The 22,207-nt window shown below is 37.6% G+C and overlaps 1 protein-coding gene across 2 annotated transcripts in view; it reads left to right on the top strand.

The window, feature by feature from the left end:
• LOC306867646 (serine/threonine-protein kinase Nek7) overlaps positions 1-22,207 on the top strand; it is an 80,989-nt gene that overhangs the window by 35,944 nt on the left and 22,838 nt on the right. For both annotated transcript variants that reach the window (XM_079413436.1, XM_079413435.1), the window contains exons 3-7: positions 3,279-3,416; positions 7,733-7,795; positions 11,441-11,551; positions 14,618-14,726; positions 18,001-18,108. In XM_079413436.1, coding sequence (XP_079269562.1) covers positions 3,279-3,416; positions 7,733-7,795; positions 11,441-11,551; positions 14,618-14,726; positions 18,001-18,108 — 529 coding nt within the window. The remainder of the gene's footprint in view (positions 1-3,278; positions 3,417-7,732; positions 7,796-11,440; positions 11,552-14,617; positions 14,727-18,000; positions 18,109-22,207) is intronic.

The raw sequence follows: 22,207 nt of genomic DNA, 5'->3' as shown, positions 1-22,207 counted from the left end.
GGGCACATTACCATTTTGTGGGCAAAATCAAGTCATTCTGGGAGGAAAAAGTTCCCCATGCAGATTTCGTTCATTTTCAAGTTGGTCACACAAATTGCCATACTGACCAACAGAAAGTGGCTTGGTTTGAAAGTAACTTCTATGTGAGCTGTGCTGCATGCATCAGTACACTATTGACAACAGACAGACTTTTTGCCCCTAATATTTTTACTGACCACATCTTAATTAGGGGTGCGACGATAAATCGATTCATTGTTCGAATCAGCGATTTTCCGAATGCGACTTCGCAATTCTCTCTGGAATGAGCTTAGTTTTTAACAACAGATGGCACTGTGTGCTTTAGAAACAGCCGTTCTTAAATTTCGTAAAGGTTGAAGCGAATTACAAGTGTTCACAGTGGGTTGCGTTTACATTAATCTTGCATAAAAGCCGAGGTGCAAGTACATTTAACCACTTACGTGACTCAGCCGAACGCACAAACGCTCTTCTTCGAGAGCATTAAGTGTGCGCTTAAAATCTAACCTAGAGTGCCATCTGCTGTTAAAAACTAAGCTCCGAATCAATTCCAGAGAGAATCATGATGCATTTACAAAATTGCAAAATCGATCCATGAATCGATTTATTGTCGCACCCCTTAATGAAAAGCTTTGTGTGAAAGTTGTTCGGCATCCCAATTCAAGCCGTTCTTGGCCCCTTTCCTCCCACCTCCATACGTTATTTTTGTTTTCTCCACTTCATGCAGAGCGGCATGAGCCCTTTGAGCTCCCGCCCCTCCTGCATGCTGCAATCTGTAAAAACCGCATCACGCCAGTGTCGAGTGACCCCGGTGGTCGTGGAGATCCTCTGCTGTTGCGGTTCATCTCGTGTCAGCTCAGTGCTCTAAATTGTGTGACAGCGCAAAGCCACGGATGAGACAAGCTGTCAGTCAGGGCGCCCCTGCTGCCCTTTGAAGGCGAGGCCAGGGGGCAGAAAGGTGCCGCAAATGGCCTGTGAAGTTTACATACACTGCCCACTGCTAAACAGATTACCTCTAATGAAGTGTCTGGAGCTCAGGCCGTGTCAGGCCTAATCCTGGCTGGCAGTGCGTCCCTTCGGCTGCCAAAAAAGCCGCCACCCTCTGGCCTCCTCCCGCCGCTATGCCGGCCTCCCTGACGCTGGGAGGTGCCCGCCGTTAATCAGGCCGGACAGTGCGTGAGCTGACATGCAAATGTAGGTCATTGCATATGTAAATGTGTGATTAGCGAGCCACATGCCAGAACACATTAGCTCGACTTTGCTCTCAGCATGCGCTTGTCATGCCGCTTTAGAGGCTCATGCTAACATTTGTCAAGCGACCATGCGGGGAGTGAAAGCAATGCCTTGGCCCTCTGTGGACCATCCACTGCTGACCAAATCAACACCATACATATATATCATCTATGGGTCAATGACAAATAAGTGTTTGCAATCAACAAAGGGAAAATATTTTAAAAATCCAGTTTAAAGCACGTGTCATATGTGGGTATCATATGGCTATTTTCAAAAGTTTAAATTTCATGTGTCTAAATCACTTGGTGTAACTTAAGAATATATATATATATTTGTCATCATTAAAAGTAAGTAATTTTAATACTTTAATCAGTGTTATTTTAGCATTATTTGTACTATTATAATATTTTAAGTTTTTTACATTTTCAGTTTTAATTTTAGTTTGTTTCAGTGACTTTTATTTGCTTTTGTCATTATTTTTATTTATTTATTTTTTAGTAATTTTAATTAGTTGCCAAAGCAACATTTAAAATTTTCGTTATGAACGTTTTTAATGTGATATTTATATTTTATTTTAGATTTTAATTAACAAAATCTATTTTAATAGTTTTAGTAAATGATAACACTGTTGTTAATTAACGAATACATTTGTCATTGACCCCCTAAGCTACCCTGTATTTTTTTATATTTTTTTTCTTGGTTTGTATAACCATGAAAACATGAATTTTCCAACTTGTTATTGTGTTCAAATAACCATTTTTTTTTCATAAGCCTCTCTGGATTTGACACAAAATAACTACACGTTGCCGAGAAACCTGGTGACTTGGATATTAGCTTGATATTGTTAAATTTAGTCAGATCCAGCTTTCTCTCTTCGCTGCGGTGGCAGAAAGAGAGCGCTACTGCTGCTGCACCAGATGTGTCCCTGGAAGAAGGGGCTGAGAGCGTGTTGTCACATGGAAAAACAAGCTACCTCAGTGTGTTAATTGGATGGGGCAATTCTTTGGCTCACACCTTTTTTTTCCCCCTTAAAGCTGTCAAGTTAGAAAACAATGAAATTCTTAAATTGGTCGCCCCTTGATCTACATCCACCCCTCTGGCGTCTAGTCAAGTTGCAGTGCTTCTTGCAACTCATTTCTTTCAGTTTTACACAATAAAATTGATGGATCTGACAGATTACAGGTATTGTAAGAAAGACAGAAAGAAAGTCGCTTGTTGCTACGACTGAATATCCTAATGGATGAACATTTTCGAGGAGTTGAGCGAAGCTTAAGCTTAATATGGAACCATAATATGAAAATACATTCCATGACTATAAATAAAAGAGATTTAGTGTGTTTACAAGAATATGATTTTGTCATCTTCCCCTCCCTTTCGCGTCTTCACAATGCAATTTGCCTTCAAGGCCGTCTTATGGTCGTCCTCGGGTAGTTCTTCACGACATTGCGTTCCACTATCTGTCACCTCCAGTTGCCAGAATGTTTGCGGTATTAAAGTTTACACTCAAAGCCTCTAAAGGTCAAAGTGTTAATTAATTAATTTATTTGCTCACGCCATCTCCGAGGGGCTAATTCCGGGTTTTGTTTAGATTTTTAATTTTAGAGCGCAAGTGTCAAGGCGCTGCACGGATTCTTGGGAAGAGCACTCGGGGCGGTTTGTCACTAACTGGTCCAGCATAAGTCACTTCAGAAGTAGGGATGTCACCACTCGCCTGATTCGTCCAGACAGTATACGGCAAAGTTTCATATTGCGCTTTGGATTCAAAGTGGATGGTTAATGTTGATTCGTTCCCACACTCTCTTGCCCTGACACATCGCCCTAATGACACCTATCTCAGATGCCCTCCAGAGTTTTCTTCCTTCTCTTGGCATATAAACAAAACAATCATGGAGTTTGGCTGGCAATGGCCGATCTGTGGGGACATGTTTGTTTTGTCTTTTTAAGTTTAAGACGAATGGAAAAGCATAAAACGAAAGCTGTGTGATGTGCATTTCGCTTTTTTGAAATGTTCTTTTGTTCTTCATTTTCAGAAAATCCAACAGGATATGGGCTATAACAGTTTAGCCAATTTTCACATTATAAAGAAGATCGGAAGGGGACAGTTCAGCGAGGTTTATCGAGCTGCATGCATACTAGACCATACACCGGTAGCTTTGAAAAAAGTGCAGGTAAGAACTTCCTTTATTCATGAAATAAGTATATTTTACAGCATCTCTGCAATTATATTTTTAGTGTATGTTTTGTCAGTAAAGTCTGGTGTAAACATTTCATTACTTGAAATTAGGGATGGGCGATATATCGCAGGCAATATGCATGCGCATCTCGTCAGTAAAGCCGGTTCCTTGATTGACAAGCTACGCAATTTGCGTTCATTGTCGAAGGCGATATATATGCAATAATAAAAGCGATAGTGCGTAGCTTGTCAGTGAACTACGGCTCCGTGTATTAAATGCCGCTCCATTTGAAAACAGGTGATGGAGATTTAGCGCTAATCAAGGAACCGGCTTTACTGACGAGATGCGCATGCAACCAGATGCGATATATCGCCCATCCCTACTTGCAATAAAATAAACGTTACCTGAAATAAAAATAGTGTATATATAAAAAAAACTATTTTTTTCTGCTACTTGTCACAGCAACTAAAATATTAAATTAAATTATAAATTACTGAAACTTGAAAATGTAAATGTGCCATAGATTGGAAAACTGTATTTACCTTGGCATAGTTGAATAATAAGAGTTCTGTACATGGAAATGATATACAGTGAGCCTCAAACACCAATGTTTCCTCCTCCTAATGTAAATCTTGTGAATGCAAAAGACCCCTGAAAAATAGGCGAATCAGAACATAACACCGACTGTGACGTTAAAGTCGGGATCACTAATAGTTACGCCCCCAACATTTGCATATACCCGCCCATGTTCTAGGCCAACCAAACCTACACAGCTGAATCATCAGAAGTTCTGCAGGTATTGTGAAGAAACAAGCAAAGACAACAGCGAAAATTGGCAGATCATGGAAATAAATGTTATGTTCCAGGCTGTGCAGGGGATGGGTTGGTGTCTATATTCAGAAAGGCATGGAAAACAAATAACGCGTTCTACTAAAATAACGCGAGCCTCTGAAGGGACATGGTTAGCATCTTGCTAGCTGTAGCTTGTTACACTGCAGTACATACGATTTCCCTTACCACATAAAAAGAGTAAGGAGAGATGACTGAGGATGATGGCGAATGATTTACAGATCCTGAGCACCACTGTCAAGCATGTGTGGTAATACTGCTGCTCCATAGTATAAACAGAGTTCGTGCGATTGTGAATCTCGAAAGTGAAAGTGAAACTAAAAAGCAATTGTGCATTTGAAAGCAGTTTCAATGCCCAGCATATTAATAGCGGCTCCCTGATGCCCGCATTTTATTTACAGTATAATTACCCAATGGTATAACGGCGCCAGGAAGTATTGAAAAATATATTTTCCCTGTGTTTCTTTCCTGCTGTGTGAGCTACTGAAATGAGCTGCACTGTGAAACAGCCAATCAGAGCAGAGCTCAACATTATTATTCATGACACTTCCAAATAGAGTAATAACCATTTCATTCTAGGGAGAAATCCTAGGGTTGTAAATTGACATGTAAAACCGTTTCTGGGCAGTCGTGCCCTAATGGATAGAGAGTTGGACTTGTAACCCGAAGGTCGTGGGTTCAAGTCTCAGGTTCAGTAGGGATTGTAGGTGGGGGGGGAGTGAATAACCAGCACACTCTCCATCCTCAATAGCACGACTGTGGTGAGACCCTTGAGCAAGGCACCGGACCCCCAACTGCTCCCCGGGCGCCGCAGCGTAAATGGGTGAATAAAATAAAAAAACGGGTGTATTTTCACTACTGTGTGTAAACTTGGATGGGTTAAATGCAGAGCATAAATTCCAAGTATGGAGAATGAATATATATATATATATATATATATATATTCTCCATACTTGGAATTTATGCTCTGCATTTTTTTTTATTTTTTTTTATTTTTATACATGTACATATACATTTATTTTTTTTTCTAAAATTTTACAGTATTTCTTTCTATTTTGAGCGATGTATTTGCTCTGAAATGGCTTGAAAATGCCGGGTTTTTAAATGTTGTTTAAGTTTATATTATTAAATTTTAATATTGTGATCAAATATTTAGTGTATTGATTTACAATAATTTTAATTGCATACACTTAACATTGTTAATATGACAATTTAATAATGTTGTTTAAACATTTTTAATTAAAGTTTTTGTAAGTAAATATATTGTAAATATTCAGTTGCTATTAACAATTTTAAGTCTGTGTAATTAACTAAATAAATATAATATATGTATTTTTTTTATTAAATGCTGAAGCGTATATATCTGAACTGTCCGAAAGCCACTTTGAGAGATTCATGTATGGATGGAAGCTTGTTTTATTTTGTGTCTTGATTAATAACATTTGTTCTGCTGCAAACACGATTACACCGCTGAAGGAAATTGTATTCAATTTTGATATGACTTTAATCCAAAGTCAGTGGCTAAACAAATCTGGAATTTATTTATTTATTTGGAGCATTGAATAATGAATTTCACATAACAAAAATATTATTATAAGATAAAACAGTACTGGAAATTGAAATGCTTTTTTTTATATGAGTTTGAAGTCAGTGGCTAATCAAATTCGGAATTTTAATTAATTCATAAATGAATTAATTTGTTTGTTTATTTTTTGGAACATTGAGTCATGCATTTCGCATAACAAAAACATTATTATACGATAAAACATTACCGTGTTGACTGATTGGAAAGCAGCAAAATCCTCTTTTTATAAACACAGCCATCAATACATTTGTGCAAATTTCGTTCGAACAGAAACAGGCATCTGATTGGCTCTTACACTGATAATCATGATTGAATCTGTTTCTTTTCCTGCCATAAAGCATATTCACAGACACACCAGCACAAAAAAAAAGCTCCACAGTTTCCTCCGTATGTGCAAAGCAGACGTGCTGGAAGAAATAATTGGCTAGCTCAAGATTAAAAGAGCGGTGCCCGGTTACTATCACTTCAGCTTTCCAAACGCACACACAGCGGTCGACTCTGTCGCTACCACTGACTTTATTAACACTAATGATGAGCCCAGAAACAATTGGCATTTTTGTATATGCCATTAAAAATGACAGGTAGTAACAATCTTGACTCAGTGAATATATCCCATAATGCAGTTCATTGAAAATACAAGATTTAGAGCTGCAGGTACATAATATTTCATACATATTGCAATGCAAATCAAATTCAATCCATTTGATTTTGTACATGGTTCAAAGCTGTCTGGTTGGATGTCCACTATGGGCAACATTTCCACCTTTGTGATTACGATAATTATTATATTCAATGTTTTCTGATGTAAATGTTGTGCAACCCTGATTGCACGATGGAAGAATGTAATATTTGGACTAGTTTCACTCACTTTAGGTTTGAAAGTTTTAGTTTGATTATAAGACTTTTGCCTTGAGATGCACATAAGATTTTCTGTTTGCTGTTTACACTTTGTGCTTTATTATAATCAGGACAGACATGATCAAAACAGTGTTTTTCCAGATACATCTAATATACTGTTGCCATAATCAGCTTTTGATATTCTAAAACAGCACAGACAATCTTGTTTTACAACAAGTACAACATAATGTAAAGGCAGACGGTTATAGTAAAAATAAATTGTGCTGTCAGAATGCGGAGATTAAACTTTTTTTATTAAATAATTAAAAAATATTCATTTAATTATATTTAGGTAATAAATAAATAAATAATAAACCTATTAATACAAGTAAATTAAAATTTATATAAATAATATTTTTTAATAAATAAAAAGATAATGCCAATACATAAATTCAGTAAATAAATACTTGTATCAATACAAATAAATAAAGATATAAATAATTAGTAATAAATTAAAAGGTAAATCAATTAATATAAATAAATTCAAAGATCAATAAATTAATCAAAACAAGCTTTTTTCACTAAAAGTAATTTAACAGTAATTTATTAATAATTAATACTAATTAATAAGGAAATTAAAAGAGAAACACTTTTTTTATTAGTAAATAAAGTGAAATTAATTAAAATATAAATTATTTAATATAATAATAAAAAAATAGATTTTTGTACTGTTGGAGTATTTTGAAGAAACATTAGGCCTACATAAAATTGGGTGAATTTAAAATGAACCCTGTCTTCTTGCAAGGTTCTCCTGACCCATTAACACAGGTGAATCTGGGAAAATAGGGATGCTTGAGGCAGGAGGGGTGTAGATGTGGTGGGGCAGGAGATTGGGGGTCCTGGGTTTCAGTGTGACGTACCCCCTCCTTGCTCTACCACCCTGTACCAGTAAAAATTTTTACTTGCTTTTTCTTTTTCTCTTTATGCCATAACTCGCTTTCTCCTTCCTCTTTCTCTCTCCCTTTTGATCTTTTGATAGATATTCGACTTGATGGATGCCAAAGCTCGGCAAGATTGCATCAAAGAAATAGATCTCCTGAAGGTAAGAAACCAGAGAAAAGAGAGACCGACACCATGTGCCGCTATTAGGATCTCTAAAGGTGCCTCTGCCGAGACCCGATACCAGAGAAACACAGAGAGAGAGAGAAAGAGAGATTCAGAAACAGAAAACAATTGATCTGGATTAGACCTTCAGCTCTTTCTATCTGTCTCTCTCTCTCTTCCTCGTTCTCCTCTCTCTCTCTGTTAGGCAAGTGCAGAACACGGTCCTCTTTGTGTCGTTCCCTCAGGCCAAGATTGACTCCTGTTTTTTTTTTTTTTTTTTTTTCCCTATGCGGTGCCACAAAATACATTTTTTTGACAATAAGCATTTCAGACCAGCAGTTTTAAATATTTATTTATTTACAATACATGTCTTGCCAGCATTTTAATTGGCCACAAAGCCATAAATATGATAAATGGCTTTATGGTTGTGTGTATTTAAATAATAATAAAAATAAAAATAATATATATATATATATATATTAATAAATAGTAAATAGGCATTATAAATAAATATATACATACATACGCACAAACACACTTATATACACACGTGTGTGTGTATGTATATATTCATTTATAATGCATATTTATTAATATTACTACATTGATTTATATTTGTAAAAAATATTTATTATTATTTATTTAACTATATGTTTATGTATTCATTTATTCGTTTATTTATGTTGAGGATGAAGGTAACACTGCAACATAAAGGAAATTTAGCACTTCCGTGAATCTTTTAATGTTTTTTTATAAATCGTTTGGAGTTAATCAAACCACCTTAAACAGTTGCACAAGCACTAACGAAAGTTAATGACAACTCCAATAAGAGCTGACCTCTAGCTGATCTGAAGTGTCTGGATTCTCTCTCTGCTCTGTGTCTTCGTATCGGTTGTCGGATAAACCTTCCTTGAACACGCATGCAAATGCACACACACTTCTCTCTGTGTTGTCATGTTAATTGCTTCAGCTTCGATTGTGTCCACTGCGGAGCCAGTTCGCGTTCCATCTCCGTCTGTAGGCATCTTCTTTGAGACAAGATAATTGCTGCCTTTTTCGCCCTGCTACTTTTTCATATTCTTGTTCTTTTGTATACACTAATAATCTGACAAAAGGGCTGTTCGCACTTACAGTGATCTCCTGCGACAAAGTTTCGGCCATGTGACAAAGTTGGGGCTTCAAATGAGCTTCAAAAGGATTTGTCTTTGCCCACATGCTGGAATATTATCTATTTTTGAATGATTTTTGTGGAAACCGACCTCCAGACTCTTTATGAGAACATAAAGTAGAAAGAAGCAACATAGCACTTTCAAGCCCCCTGAGATACTTTCAACTCCCACGGGAGGAAGCGGAGGTGACGGGTGAAGAGGTCATGTTGCTGGCGGGGTGATGGAGGTCACCGTCATGCTCCTTAACGGCACTTTGCCAACCGAATGCACAGGGGTCAGAGGCTGCCGCTACGCTGGTTCCTCCTCCTCTTCCTGTCTCTCACTCGCCCCTTTCTATCTCCTTTGCACAATCATTTCTACTCCAGCACTAATGAATTCAGTCGTTATAACCAGCTCACCTCAAGCCGCTAACAAGCCGATTGCGTGGAACACAGACTCGTGCCTTCTACCTCAGTGAACAAAGCTGGAGAAAAATACGAAAGAGTCGCAAATCAAAATAATGAGCGAGAGCTGCCCCTCCCCGACATATCTGTCTATTTGTTTTTCTGTCACTTTGAAACCCCTCCCGTTTTCCCTCGTAAACAAAATTACGCTGTTATGCGGAAATGTTTTGCTCTCAACAGAAATCTCAAACAATTTCGTAACCACCTCAGTTGATTTCCTCCTCTACTATTGCAGTCCATTCAAACTATATTAACATTTTGAGACTCCAGAGGGAGCAACGAGATTGCGAAATTGCTCGCCGGACCCACAAGTGTGGCTTCTTATAATATAATTGTCACTCTAATCGGCCTCGTCATAAACAGAGGGTGTACTTAATATAGTTCCCAATGGAAAACAAGAGCGAAATTACAGCGTTTAACGTGATTAAAGTCAGCATCACGCCATGTTTCATGTCCGCCACATTGGATGGAAATGTGGGAAACAAGAATGGGGCTGACACCGCCGGCTGCACTCGCTGCAGCTGTGTGATCCAAAAATACATCTAACAAAAGTCACAGGATGGCGACAGAGGCGCGCACGTCCTCCCCTATATCAGCGCGGGGCATGAACATTTCTTTAATAACCCCCTCTGCTGTGTCACAGCGCGTAGCAGGGGCCCGACACCCTCCCGCTCGCGAGGGTTTTTGCCTGTCTCGCTTCTCATTGATACTCTTGTTTTCTTTTATTTTGCGACCCCCCCCACCCCTCCAGTCGACTTCAGTGCAAGAAGTGATCGCGACACATTGACCAACCAACAGGAAACAACGAAAAGCTGAAGGCTTGGGCTGGGGGGATCGTGCCGTGCTGCCATGCGCTGCTGTTGCTTGGCCTACAATGTTAACATCAGCTAGAAAATTCAATGTTTGTTTTCTTCTGTTTATTAGGGGTGTTTGCTAAGACAAGCATCACTTTTGATATTGCTCATATTTAAGGGATGTAAACAAACCCATTGCCCTTAGTATTCAACTTCATCTTGCACTGTTTGTGCTGAAAGCCTTATGCAGGGACTTCAGGATGGGCTTTTTGACTTTGGACCACCCAGAAGATCTTTTACCTAACTCAAATTTGTTTTAAGATTTTCTGAAGGTAAATAGAACTATGATACTAATAATCTTACTATATATATATATATATATAGTAAGATTATACACACACACACTATATACACACACACATGCACAGACTTTATTTACAATATGTTGTGTGGGTGTGTATTTTCATTTACAAAACGTAGTTCAATGCTTATACTGTACTGTTTTATATATATATATATATATATATATATATATATATATATATATATATATATATATATATATATATATATATATATATATATATATATATATATATATATATAATTCATTTTTTATTATAATTGTCTACTAATTATTTTTATGTGTCTATGTATGAACTAACTACTATATATTTCTTTTCTATTTTTTATTAATATTCATTCACTTGAATTATATATTTACAATATTTAATTAAATAACTTTATTTTAGCTTATATGTATATATGCACACACACACACACACACACACACACACACACACACACACATATATATATATATATAATATTATTATTATTTTTTTTAATTTATTCACGTGTGAGTAATATATATTTACAATATTTAAAGAATTTTATCTAAATATGTGTGTATGTATATACATACATACTATATCACACACAAAAATTAACACAACATAAGTGCATTATTTGACAACCCTAATTGTTACCCATTTTTCTGTCATTTCTGATATTACCACAGTAGTTGTAAATGTGTTCCATTCAAGTCGTTTGATTTTGAAGAGACCAGAGTACCTCACACTAGACTAGACGATATTGTCATGTTTACATTCATACAAGCTTCTGCTTTGGTTTCTGCCTCAGCCTTATTTGCAGGCTTTCCTGACCCACAGAGTCTTGTTAATATTTAAACAGTCACTGGCATTCTGCCTTTTCCCTCTGTCCCTCTTCTCCACAGCAATTGAACCACCCCAACGTAATTAAATACCACGCGTCATTCATTGAGGAGAACGAGCTAAATATAGTACTGGAACTCGCAGACGCCGGGGACCTCTCACAAATGATAAAGGTAAGGACACATGCCGATTTGTCAGCAGTTTCCTTTTTCCTCCCTCAGAGTATTTCCAACGTACCGTCTGCTAGACGACCGAACGAAGGTGAACCGATCTACATCCCGACCATGTTTTTAGGATACCCTTTGGTTTGGTTACAGCAATCGTATTGTTTATTAGAATCATGCACGTTCGATTCGCTCAGCCATCCTCTTTCCTCCTGACAACCCCTGCAGTTTGCATCTACAACCTGATGCTCCACATTTAATGGTCTGCATGTAAAACCCCTCGCACCAAATCTCCACCCGCATAAATCATTTCCAGCGCAAACAAAGCGTTTGGAGAAGGATAAATGAGGAACAGGATGGATTAGTATGACAACGCCTTCAACAAGTGCATCATAACGCACGCTTGTGCATATATCCCGACTTCGGTCTGCTCCACCGCACCGCTGTATTTCTCAGCCCTTCTGCTCCGCAGCGCTTTAATTAGGTTTATTTTTTTATTAAACAATGTCACTCCAAAGGTGTATACAGCGGCTAATCCCCTCAGCATTGTACGAGCGAACATTGAGCCATATGTAAAACAGAAGCTCCGAATGCATAAATTTTACTTTTTTTTTTTTTTGAGTCTCAGCCTCCTCCCCAATTCTCTCTGTCCATCTCGGAATTCAAATGAAATCAAATGGCCCCTTCATTTGCATGCACTTACAGAATATTGCATGTGCCGTGTTTGCTTTTTAAAGGCACAGAGGGGGCTGCCTCGCTCCCTCATTGACATCAAACAGCCCTCTGATATGCAAATAGAAAGGCAGGGGAAGAATAGATCCACCGGCTTTGTTTGGATGTGGGCCAAGGTTTTCTGGTGCTCGAGACCGCACGCTTGCTGCCGTTCTGTGAAGAGGTACGGGTGGGGACGAGGCTAAAAACGGCCCGAGTGAGCGTTCGCACAATGAAGTATTACGTCGCTCTAAAATAACCTGTTTTGTTTTGTTAATCAATTCCCGACCCCTTTTAACTGCCTCGACAAGAAGGTTTACTTCATTATTATTGAGACTGCATGTGAAAAGGTCATAATTACTCAGTCATTTTGGCTAAGCAAGCTTCATTCTGTCTTAATAGCGTAACGTCATATTAGTTTCTGCTTTGAAGCGAGGTCGTGCACTCGCGGACCTCTAAAGCGACTGCTCTGGACAACACGGTGCTAAAAGCTCTGAATCGCTGCAGAATTTTAAAAAGGATAATTTGATGCTGTATTACACTCTGCGTTTTAGGAGAATAATAGATGTTGGTTTTATGAAGTAGCGTCCAGAATTGTCACCAATGCTAAAACATCTGTTTGATTAAAACAAACGGTGCGCTTTGATCTCAAATTGGTGAAATGTAATACCAAACGCACTTGAAATTTGTGTTTTAAGAGATTAAATGATATTCATGACCTACGAACTATGTCAAGAGATGATTGGTCAGTACGAATATGTGTTTTAAGACAAATCCCACTGCGTTCACAACAAGTTAACATGCCAAAAGAGTTGGAGTCAAGGTGATTTTTTTTGGTCAAATCTTTATCTGTTACTTTTACAACAGTCATGAACAGCAGTCATGAAAAATAATTGTGCAATTACAAAAAAAAACTAAAAACATTGCATTGGATATAGCATCTGATTCGTGAGCGAATTGTTTGTTTGAGTTGATGCTTTGAATTAGTTGCATTGATTCACAAATTGTTGATTTGTTTCAGCACCGGTAACTTTGTGGGCGTCCTGAGTTCGAATCCCGGCTCGAGGACCTTTCCCGATCCTGCCCCTCTCGTTCTCGCCCAATTAATTTCCTGTAAACTGCCAAATGCCAAAGATAAATCTTTAAAAAAATAAAAAGAATTGGTCATTCGTTAGGGAACTGTTCTGATAATATATTCACATAAAACTAGATTGAAAGTCAGGTCACATTTAAATTTAAGCATATACACACTACTGTCTTTTTAAAAAATAAATAAATTAAGACCTTTATTCAGCAAGAACGGACAGTAAAAATATTTGTAATTTTATAAAAAAAAATTATATTTATGATAAATGCTGTTTTTTTTTTTTATATTCATCAAAGAGTAAATAAAAAATTGTGATTTCCACTAAAATATTAAACAGCTCAGCTGTTTTCAATATTGATAATAATAATAATAAATGTTTCATCAGCAAATCAGCATATTAGAATGATTTCTGAAGGGTCATGTGACACTGAAGACTGGTGTAATGATGCTGAAAATCCAGCTTTGCATCACAGGAATAAATGACATTTTCAAATATATTAAAATACGAGCAAATTATTAAAATATTCCACAATACTACTGTTTTTATTGTATTTTTGATCTAATAAATGCAGTCTTGGTGAGAATAAGAGACTTCTTTCAACAACATTAAAAATCTTACCAACCCCAAACCTTTGAACGGTAAAAAACTATGATGTTTAACATTCATTTTTTGGCTAATTAATATTCACTATCAACTGATAAAATCACAAATATCAGCCAGTAATTAATGTTAAAATATACGTGCATCCGTAATGTAAACATCTTGTTGGCATAATCTAATTGCATTCTGTCAGATTCATGGAGACGTTTCTCAGTGCTTGTATGCTGTAATCATCCTAAGCATGTGTGCATCTTGAAAGTCTCCCCAAATGTTTGTTTCCCCATGAGGCTCCTGCTGTACTCACAAACTTCAGATGTTTTCCATTGCAGTTGCTTCAAATGAAAAGGGAAGCAAAGTTTATTGAGGGGTTTCAATCTAGAGCCTGCATCAGATTATAGTCGAACCCGGAGACCTTCACATTCATGGTCATCCTGTTGTGCTCTTTTTAGAGCAGCAGGGGTTCATGCTGAGCTTTTGAGACAATTTATATCTTAAGACTTCTTAAATCTTAAAAACTGTGTGCCTCAAATAGTCATTCAGTAGGTTGAGCAGTTTGACTGCTAAACATTTAGAATAAAACATTGATGTTACGGGTTAACGAAGATTGCATGCGTCTATGAAAAGTCTGTGCTGCCATCACAGCATATTTATTTATTTATTTGTTTATTGCCTGCAGCATTTCAAGAAACAAAGACGGCTGATTCCTGAGAAGACAGTATGGAAGTACTTTGTTCAGCTGTGTAGCGCACTGGAGCACATGCACTCCCGCCGCGTCATGCACAGAGGTACACACACACACACACACACACAAGTCTTGTGACATGTACATGTAGAAACAGACTTTTAAGGGGACATATTCTACACTTCTATTGCATTTTTTATTTTTCTCTGTCCATTTTTTCACCCTCTCACTGACCCTTAAAGAAATATGTCAGCTATAGGAGTTTCTTTCTTCATTGGAACATATTTAGAGAAATATAACATTACATCACTTGCTCAACAGTGGATCCTCTGCAGTTGAATGGGTGCCGTCAGTATGAGTCTAAACAGCTGTTAAAAACAAAACGGTAATTCACAAGTAATCCACACAATTTAAGTTCATAATTTAACCTTTAGTGAAGCAAAAAGCTGCATGTTTGTAAGAAACATTCATAATTAAGGTGTTTTAATTGTAAACAGTCCCTTCTGGCCAAAACTACAAATCAAAATATATGTCTGTAATCCATTAAAATGCTTCCTCAGTGAAAAAGTCCATACCCTGTTGTCCTCTCACATCAAAGTCCACTGACATAGAACCATTTGGACTGTTTTCACAAGTAAACGGTGCTTGATCTCTGCATATTTCTCTCCTGATTTAGACAAAATGACTTTTTCACTGGAGAAAGCAATATTATAAATAGATTTCTTTATATTTTAGCCAAAAGTTTCAAGTTAAAAACATCTTAATAATGGATTTATTTCTTACAAATGTGCAGCTTTCCACTTCTGAAGTCGTGTGGATTACTTGTGGATTATTGTGATGTTTTTATCAGCTGTTTGGACTCTCATTCTGACGGCACCCATTCACTGCAGAGCATCCAATGGTGAGCAAGTGATGTAATGCTAAATCTCTTCCAGTGAAGAAATACGCTACATCTTTGATGGGCGAGTACATTTTCAGCAAATTTTCATTTTTCCGTGAACCCTTCCTTTAAAAATTTCTTTTTGAAAGCATTTTTACACCAAAAGGTTGATTTTTCCACTGTAATAGTGTAGCTATGTATAAAGCACACGATCCATGTTACCAGCTTGAACTCATTGCGAAATTCGTGTGGGGAAATTCTCATCATCATGCAAAAATTCTGATCTTGTGAATTCCAATTAAAATGACTGTAAATTTACCACCAAAAAAACCCTTCTAAACACTGGTAAATGAGACTGTTGGAAGTCTGACAGAAGACAGTTAATAGATGGATAAATAACATTTACCATGTGTTTCGGTAAATAGAATTTAGAATTAAAATTTAGAATTAAAAAACAATGTTCATCAAGGTGGACTAAGTTGCTAAAAAGTTGGTAGATTTTGATATGTAAATATGTCCATGTGCTTGTTGATGAGGAAAATTGCCCTTTTCAAAATTGACTAGTTGATGGGTTATTTTAAGATAATCTTGACTAATCAAACGTTTTATTTAATTAATAACTAATCGGACAGATTTCTTAAAGGTGCATTTACATAATGTGAATCCTTGCGTACAAAAAGAGCCAGAAAAGTGAAAACAGTAAAACCGTTGGATGACTAATCAACCATTCTGACCTATCCCTAATCGGGACATCATTGACCCCCCATTGCATCATCCTTGTGCTGTATTGCATGTTACGAAGAAAAAAACTTGTTCCACTTCTCATCTGCTTCTCATCAGCTCTGAGACGAGACTCTAAGGTCTTTGCTATGCACAAACTTGACCAGCAGAGCGCATTGCATCATTCTCTTGCCATTTGAAAACAAGCAAGATCACACAACTGTCCATGGCGACCCAAGACCGTCTTCCCCAGTTCCCATGTATTTATGCAACTCTTGTCAAATTTTTGTAACAGACGAGACCTGTGCGAGTCTGTGTATTAGCAGTACTGGTAAAGGTTACAGCAGGCCACAGGCGTTTGTTTCCCTTGTTGATTGTAAACTCTTGGGGGCAGTCAGTTCAGATCTTGTTCTTCTTAACTGCCTGGCCTGTATGTATATGTTACTGTTGAAAAAGTTCATGTGCAGAGGTGTCTGACATCAAACATGAGAGCACATGCTTCCAGAACCGTCGTGTCTTTGCGCAATTGACTTTCAAGAGAACAGCCAAGGTGATGCGTGATACCTTACTAATGTTAACCTTTCCGTTAACCTTTCCTAACATTTATACAGGCCATTTTTGTTAGCTTTTTGGATTTGCATTAAATGCTTCTTCTGTTTGACGTTTGTAATTCTGTTCCATCTGATCAACAGGTTCTCACACAATCTGCCAAGTTTCGCAGGTTTCCATAGAATTTGAATGCATTCACAAAGTTGTATATTTGCCTCTGGTTTTTTTTTTTAGCTCAACAACGAGTTTACAAAAAAGTGCTATTTTGCCACTGAAAATTGTAATACTATTGATCTCGTACATGCATTTAGAACATTCTGATTTTCAGACAAGATAATGTATTCTATCTGGCTAACATAGACATGATTTTGCTGAAATTGCAAAATAAAAGTCTCCCTAAAGCATCGGTAAGAATGTGTTGGAAAAAAAAGATAATTACTTACAAATTGTAGTCTGATTACAGATTACATGAAGAAATTTGTAGTTGTTAACGTAATCTGGGTTACTCGTTTTTGATGTAATGTAACATTGATATAAAAAAAGTAAAGAGAAGGAAAATATTTTCCTTTTTTTATATATTAGCATCATAAAATGCATTAAACATTACATTAAACCAGGGTTTCCCAAACTTGTCTTAATGTACGAACTGCAGTGGGTTTGTGAGTTGTTATATAGCTAACAATTAATTAAATTATAAAAATGTAAAATAAAAATAATTTAAACACTGGAACACTTAAAATAGATATATTTGTTGACCTGCATGTCAGTGTGACCATTAATGCGAATATGAAAAATTATAATTAGAATCAAGAAATTAAGAATGATTTACTGCCACAGTGTGAATATGTAATCAAATAATCCATAAAAAATAACTGTAATCTGATTATGAGCATATTTCTTGGAAATATACATTTAAATATACATATTTCTTGAAAAAAAAAAAAAAGAAAACTTGGTTATTTTTCTTCTGTTGGGGCCATTGAAAATGTTGTCAGGTCACATAAAATCAGATCTACTCGCCCAACTTGCAGGAAAAATCCAAATTGTTGTCGTTTATTTAATATTTTGCTTCAATTTGATCATGCTTTCAGTTACCAATAAAAGTATAGTATTCTTAGTACCTTAATTTTACCATATTTAAATTCATTCTGCAGAAAATGTGAAAAAAAAAAAAAGGTTGCAGATTCAGTTTGATTGTCACTAAAGCTCACATTTACTCCCTCCACAGACATTAAACCCGCTAACGTCTTCATCACAGCCACTGGAGTGGTGAAACTGGGCGACTTAGGCTTGGGACGCTTCTTCAGTTCCAAAACAACCGCAGCTCATTCTCTAGGTAAGCGCTCCTCCCTCCCACCTCCTTGTCTGATTCTTTCTGTCCTTCATGGAAAACGGGAAAATGAGTATTGAATGTGGCGGAAACGGCCTTTAATTACTCAGTAGGGCCCGGATGTGTTTCATTAGGGCTGGCTGCGAGCAGAACCATGTGTCTGTTATAAAAAAGTGCCTTTCCCGACGGCCCCTGGGGCCACTTGAGAGCAAAGCGTGCTAGTGGCTGTATCCATTTCATTGGACGGTTGGCCTTTCCTGTTGCCTTGAACCCCACGACCCCTCTCCGCACATATGATGTCTGGAGGAGGACAGGATCTTGAATCCCTAACGATGCTAGGTTATCACACCCTGTGGTGACAGCAAATTTTGACGAAGTTGCCCGAGGAGGTGCTGCTTTTAACACACCTTATATTCGAGATGACCTGTTGTTTAAAATCTCATTTGAAGAGTATACAAATTTGTTAACAGCTTGTCTTCTGCTTTATAGCATATCGGTCTCTCTCTATTCATTTTCCTTTGATTGAAATACATGAAAACACTATTGTGGAGTTTTTCTTTTGCTATTTGAGCAAATGGAATGACAAAAATATATTTGTGGTACTCTCCCATTCACTGCTCTCGAAGCTTACCCAACTATGACGACTTCCGCTGCCGAGAAACCCGGAAATGTGAAAAAGGTCTATTTTGAAATGGTTTTTATTTTTGTTTTCATCTACTTTTTAATTTTAATTATTTTAGATATATGTTGCTTGATATTTTTAAATATGCTAATAGTTTTTTTTATTTCTGTTTTAATTATTTTACTATATCAAGGTAAGCTAAAAATAAAAAATCTGAAATAAAGTTAAAATATATATATATAATATATGAACCAAAATATCATATAGACACTCTAGCATTATGCCAGTGAGTTTGGGTCAGCCATCTGACTGCCTCACATTTTCCTTATGAAGTGTGCAAACGTACTTAAAATATGAATGTGGTCATTTTGATCTAATTACGATTGTAGGACTTCTATTTCTGCATTTACAATTAATAGGCTGTTGCTGACAGGTTACAGTAAACACAACACAATTAGCACACAGGAATAGATAATAACTACTGTCTTATATCCAAGAACTACAATATGAAACAATGTAAATGGCATATAAATCCAGTATGTGTATATGAAATGTGCATCTGTGTATAGGAGTATAACAGTATGTTTTATGTCAGTGCTTGATGAGTATGATGTCGACAAATAAAAAAAAATTAAAAAAAATGTTTTGCAAGTGTCTAGAAATAACCAAGTTCGCAGCATGTCTTATTGCAAGCTTCTAGCCTTCACCTCGACTGTAAACAACACTGTGAAACACTTGAAAACCTGAACTCACAGCGCCCTCTACAGGACGCTCCGCTCCCTCGTTCAGAAGTCCAGCTTTTCAGGATGAGCTACAATCTCCGCAAGGGCTTAATCAGGGCTGTCCTTAATCATGTCTTAATGGCGCCTGCGTCACCTGGGGACCGGAGGAGCCGGTGGATCCGTACGACCACATCATCCATTCGCACCTGCTCTCGGGGCCAGTGCCACACGGTATCATTTACTGACTGCCATGTTAGGGATCCCTAACAAGGCTTTTTTTAGGACCCCGACATGATTTATAACCGCTAATGCATCGGCGAATCGTACCACCGCAGTTGCACTTGTCTTTTGTAGAGTTATCTACCTAGCTACCTCCCTACCTACTTATTTATTTATCCAAGCGCCTGGAATTCTTCTCTCGGGATGCTTTAGTATTGACAGTAGGAATGTACAAACGAGCATAAAGACGCCCAGGTAGGTACAGCACACATGCGAGATAGTCTCCTGCGGTTCTCTGTCACCTGTCCCGTAGGTTCCTGCTCTCCATATGAAGGCTGAAGGTTGAGCCGTAGCAGGGTATGAAATTCATGAGTGTCTACATGGCAGGTTAAATTCACCCATGGGCAAAGAGACCTTCGATCTGTGTCTCCCTCAGGGCGGGCAGACCAAAGCTTCCTGCTCCCGTTCTCGCTCGCTCCTCACAGTCGCTCCCCCTCTCCATTTCTCTCCCTGCATGGGGGTGGTTTGGGGTGGAGGATGCAGGGTTGCTTCGGTATGGTTTGGGGGTTGACAGTTCAGCCTGTAATGAGACAAACCACCACGGTAGAACTCTGGGATGCGCGTTGGATGGAGGTCCGGGAAGTGCCGTTCCACGGCTGTCAATTCTTCTCTTAAGAAGCCGAGCCCTAGCCTTTTAACTCAGTCTCCGAGTGGCTCCGCAGCCCAAAACTGAAAGAAAGGAAAGATAGCTCTTCTTTACGTTTCCCACCAGAGGCTTCCTAGCCTTTAAATTAAGCAGGGTGGCGAGCTGAAAGAGAGGGGAAATCGGAACTAAGAAGTCGGGAAGAGAAAAAACAATTAAAATAAGGGAAAACAAGCTAATCCTGAACCTTCAAGTTCTACTATTAACTCCAAGAGAAGTGCTAATTACGTGCTAGTGTCTTATCCAAGGATTTTGAGGTGACTAGGAGAGCCGTTCTGACTCTGAGTTAACGGGACTGAATGGATTTTTCTTGTAATCCCTCACTTTACGCAGTTTACACTTCTTTTTTTGTAATTAAGCATATTTGTGGATTTCCACGTAATTAACGTACGTTGAGAGTCAGCAGTAATCTCTTCTTTTGTTCAAAAAAAGATCTGGCCCGTTTTTGAAAGAACGTGTCTTAATGTCATAGTTCATAATAATGGAATGAATCCCAACGCAACCTACGATTTATTTGCATGAATAAGTAATGCGCACTTAATTTGCCATGCTGCTGGAGTAGTTGCTCTGTAGTGCTAGCCTTTTATGAAACTATTAGCATGAAAGGAGATGGGCTTTTTTAGTGCTTTTTTAAGTTACGTATGTAATGAAAGAGTCTGTTTCTATGTTTCGTTTTTTTTTGTTGTTTTTTTTTCAGTTTTAAAATAGTTTTTCAGAAGCTAGTGTCAACTTTAAGTAGACCTTTCGTAAGTGTATTCCCACAAAATGTGTCAACACTTTGTTTTCAAAACATTGCTTCGTTTTAGAATCCTGCAACATGATAACACTGCCTCAACTAATAGCATGAGTTTGGAGGCGGGGCTTTATGTGTGACCAGTGGTAGATGGGTGGACGGTTTCTATTTTTTTGTTTTGTTTTGCTTTTTTACAGAAATTTAGAGATGCACAATAAATTGGTACCTGATTAGTTATCAAACAATATTAGAGTTGGCATACATTGATTAATAACACTTAAATGGATAGTTCACCCAAAAATGAAAATGGCCATTTCACCCTCGTGTCATTCCAAACCCGTAAGACCTTCATTTTATCTTCAGAACACAAGATATTTTTGATGAAATCTGAGAGCTCTCTGACCTTCAGTAGACCGCAACACAACCACTGATGTCACATGGACTGTTTTAACAATGTCCTTACTGCCTTTTCTGGGCCTTTCTTGAACGTCAGTTGCGTTGCTGTCTATGCAGGGCCAGAAAGCTCTTGGATTTCATCAAAAATATCTTAATTTGTGTTCCAAAAATGAACGAAGATCTTACGGGTTTGGAACGACATGAGGTTGATTAATTAATGGCAGAATTTAGATTTTTGGGTGAACTATCCCTTTAAATGTAATATTTAGCAAACTTCAAAATCAATATCCATTTTTTTCCCCTTTATTTATTTTAACACCTATGGCTTTTTCACATTGGATCATCCCTGGATGTAACCATGCACTTATGGCTATTGAAGTCAATAATATTGAAAGGTCAGATTCAGTTGATGCCATTTGTAATTTCTCATAGGCCAGCTCTCGACTTCTGTTTCACTTTCTTTCTCTTTATAAAAGAAAATGCTTTTTAACATAGGTCGGTTTGACACACTGATTGCATCATAGGGCGAGACGGTAAGAGGGAAGGGCTACGTCTTCGCTTGTGTTTTTCTCAGCAAGTGTTTCAACCTCAGCCCCACCACCCGCCCAACCATCCTGACACTGTTCGGTGTCGAGATGTTTCGCTTTGGCTGTTGTTCTCGCCACCTGAGACTTCATAACGCTTTGTCAGATCTGAGCTGTTTGTGCCAA

Source organism: Barbus barbus (assembly GCF_936440315.1).
Source record: "Barbus barbus genome assembly, chromosome: 49".
Classification (NCBI taxonomy): domain Eukaryota; kingdom Metazoa; phylum Chordata; class Actinopteri; order Cypriniformes; family Cyprinidae; genus Barbus; species Barbus barbus.
The sequence above is the reverse complement of the archived record's forward strand: the minus strand, read 5'-3'. Positions and strand labels throughout refer to the sequence as shown.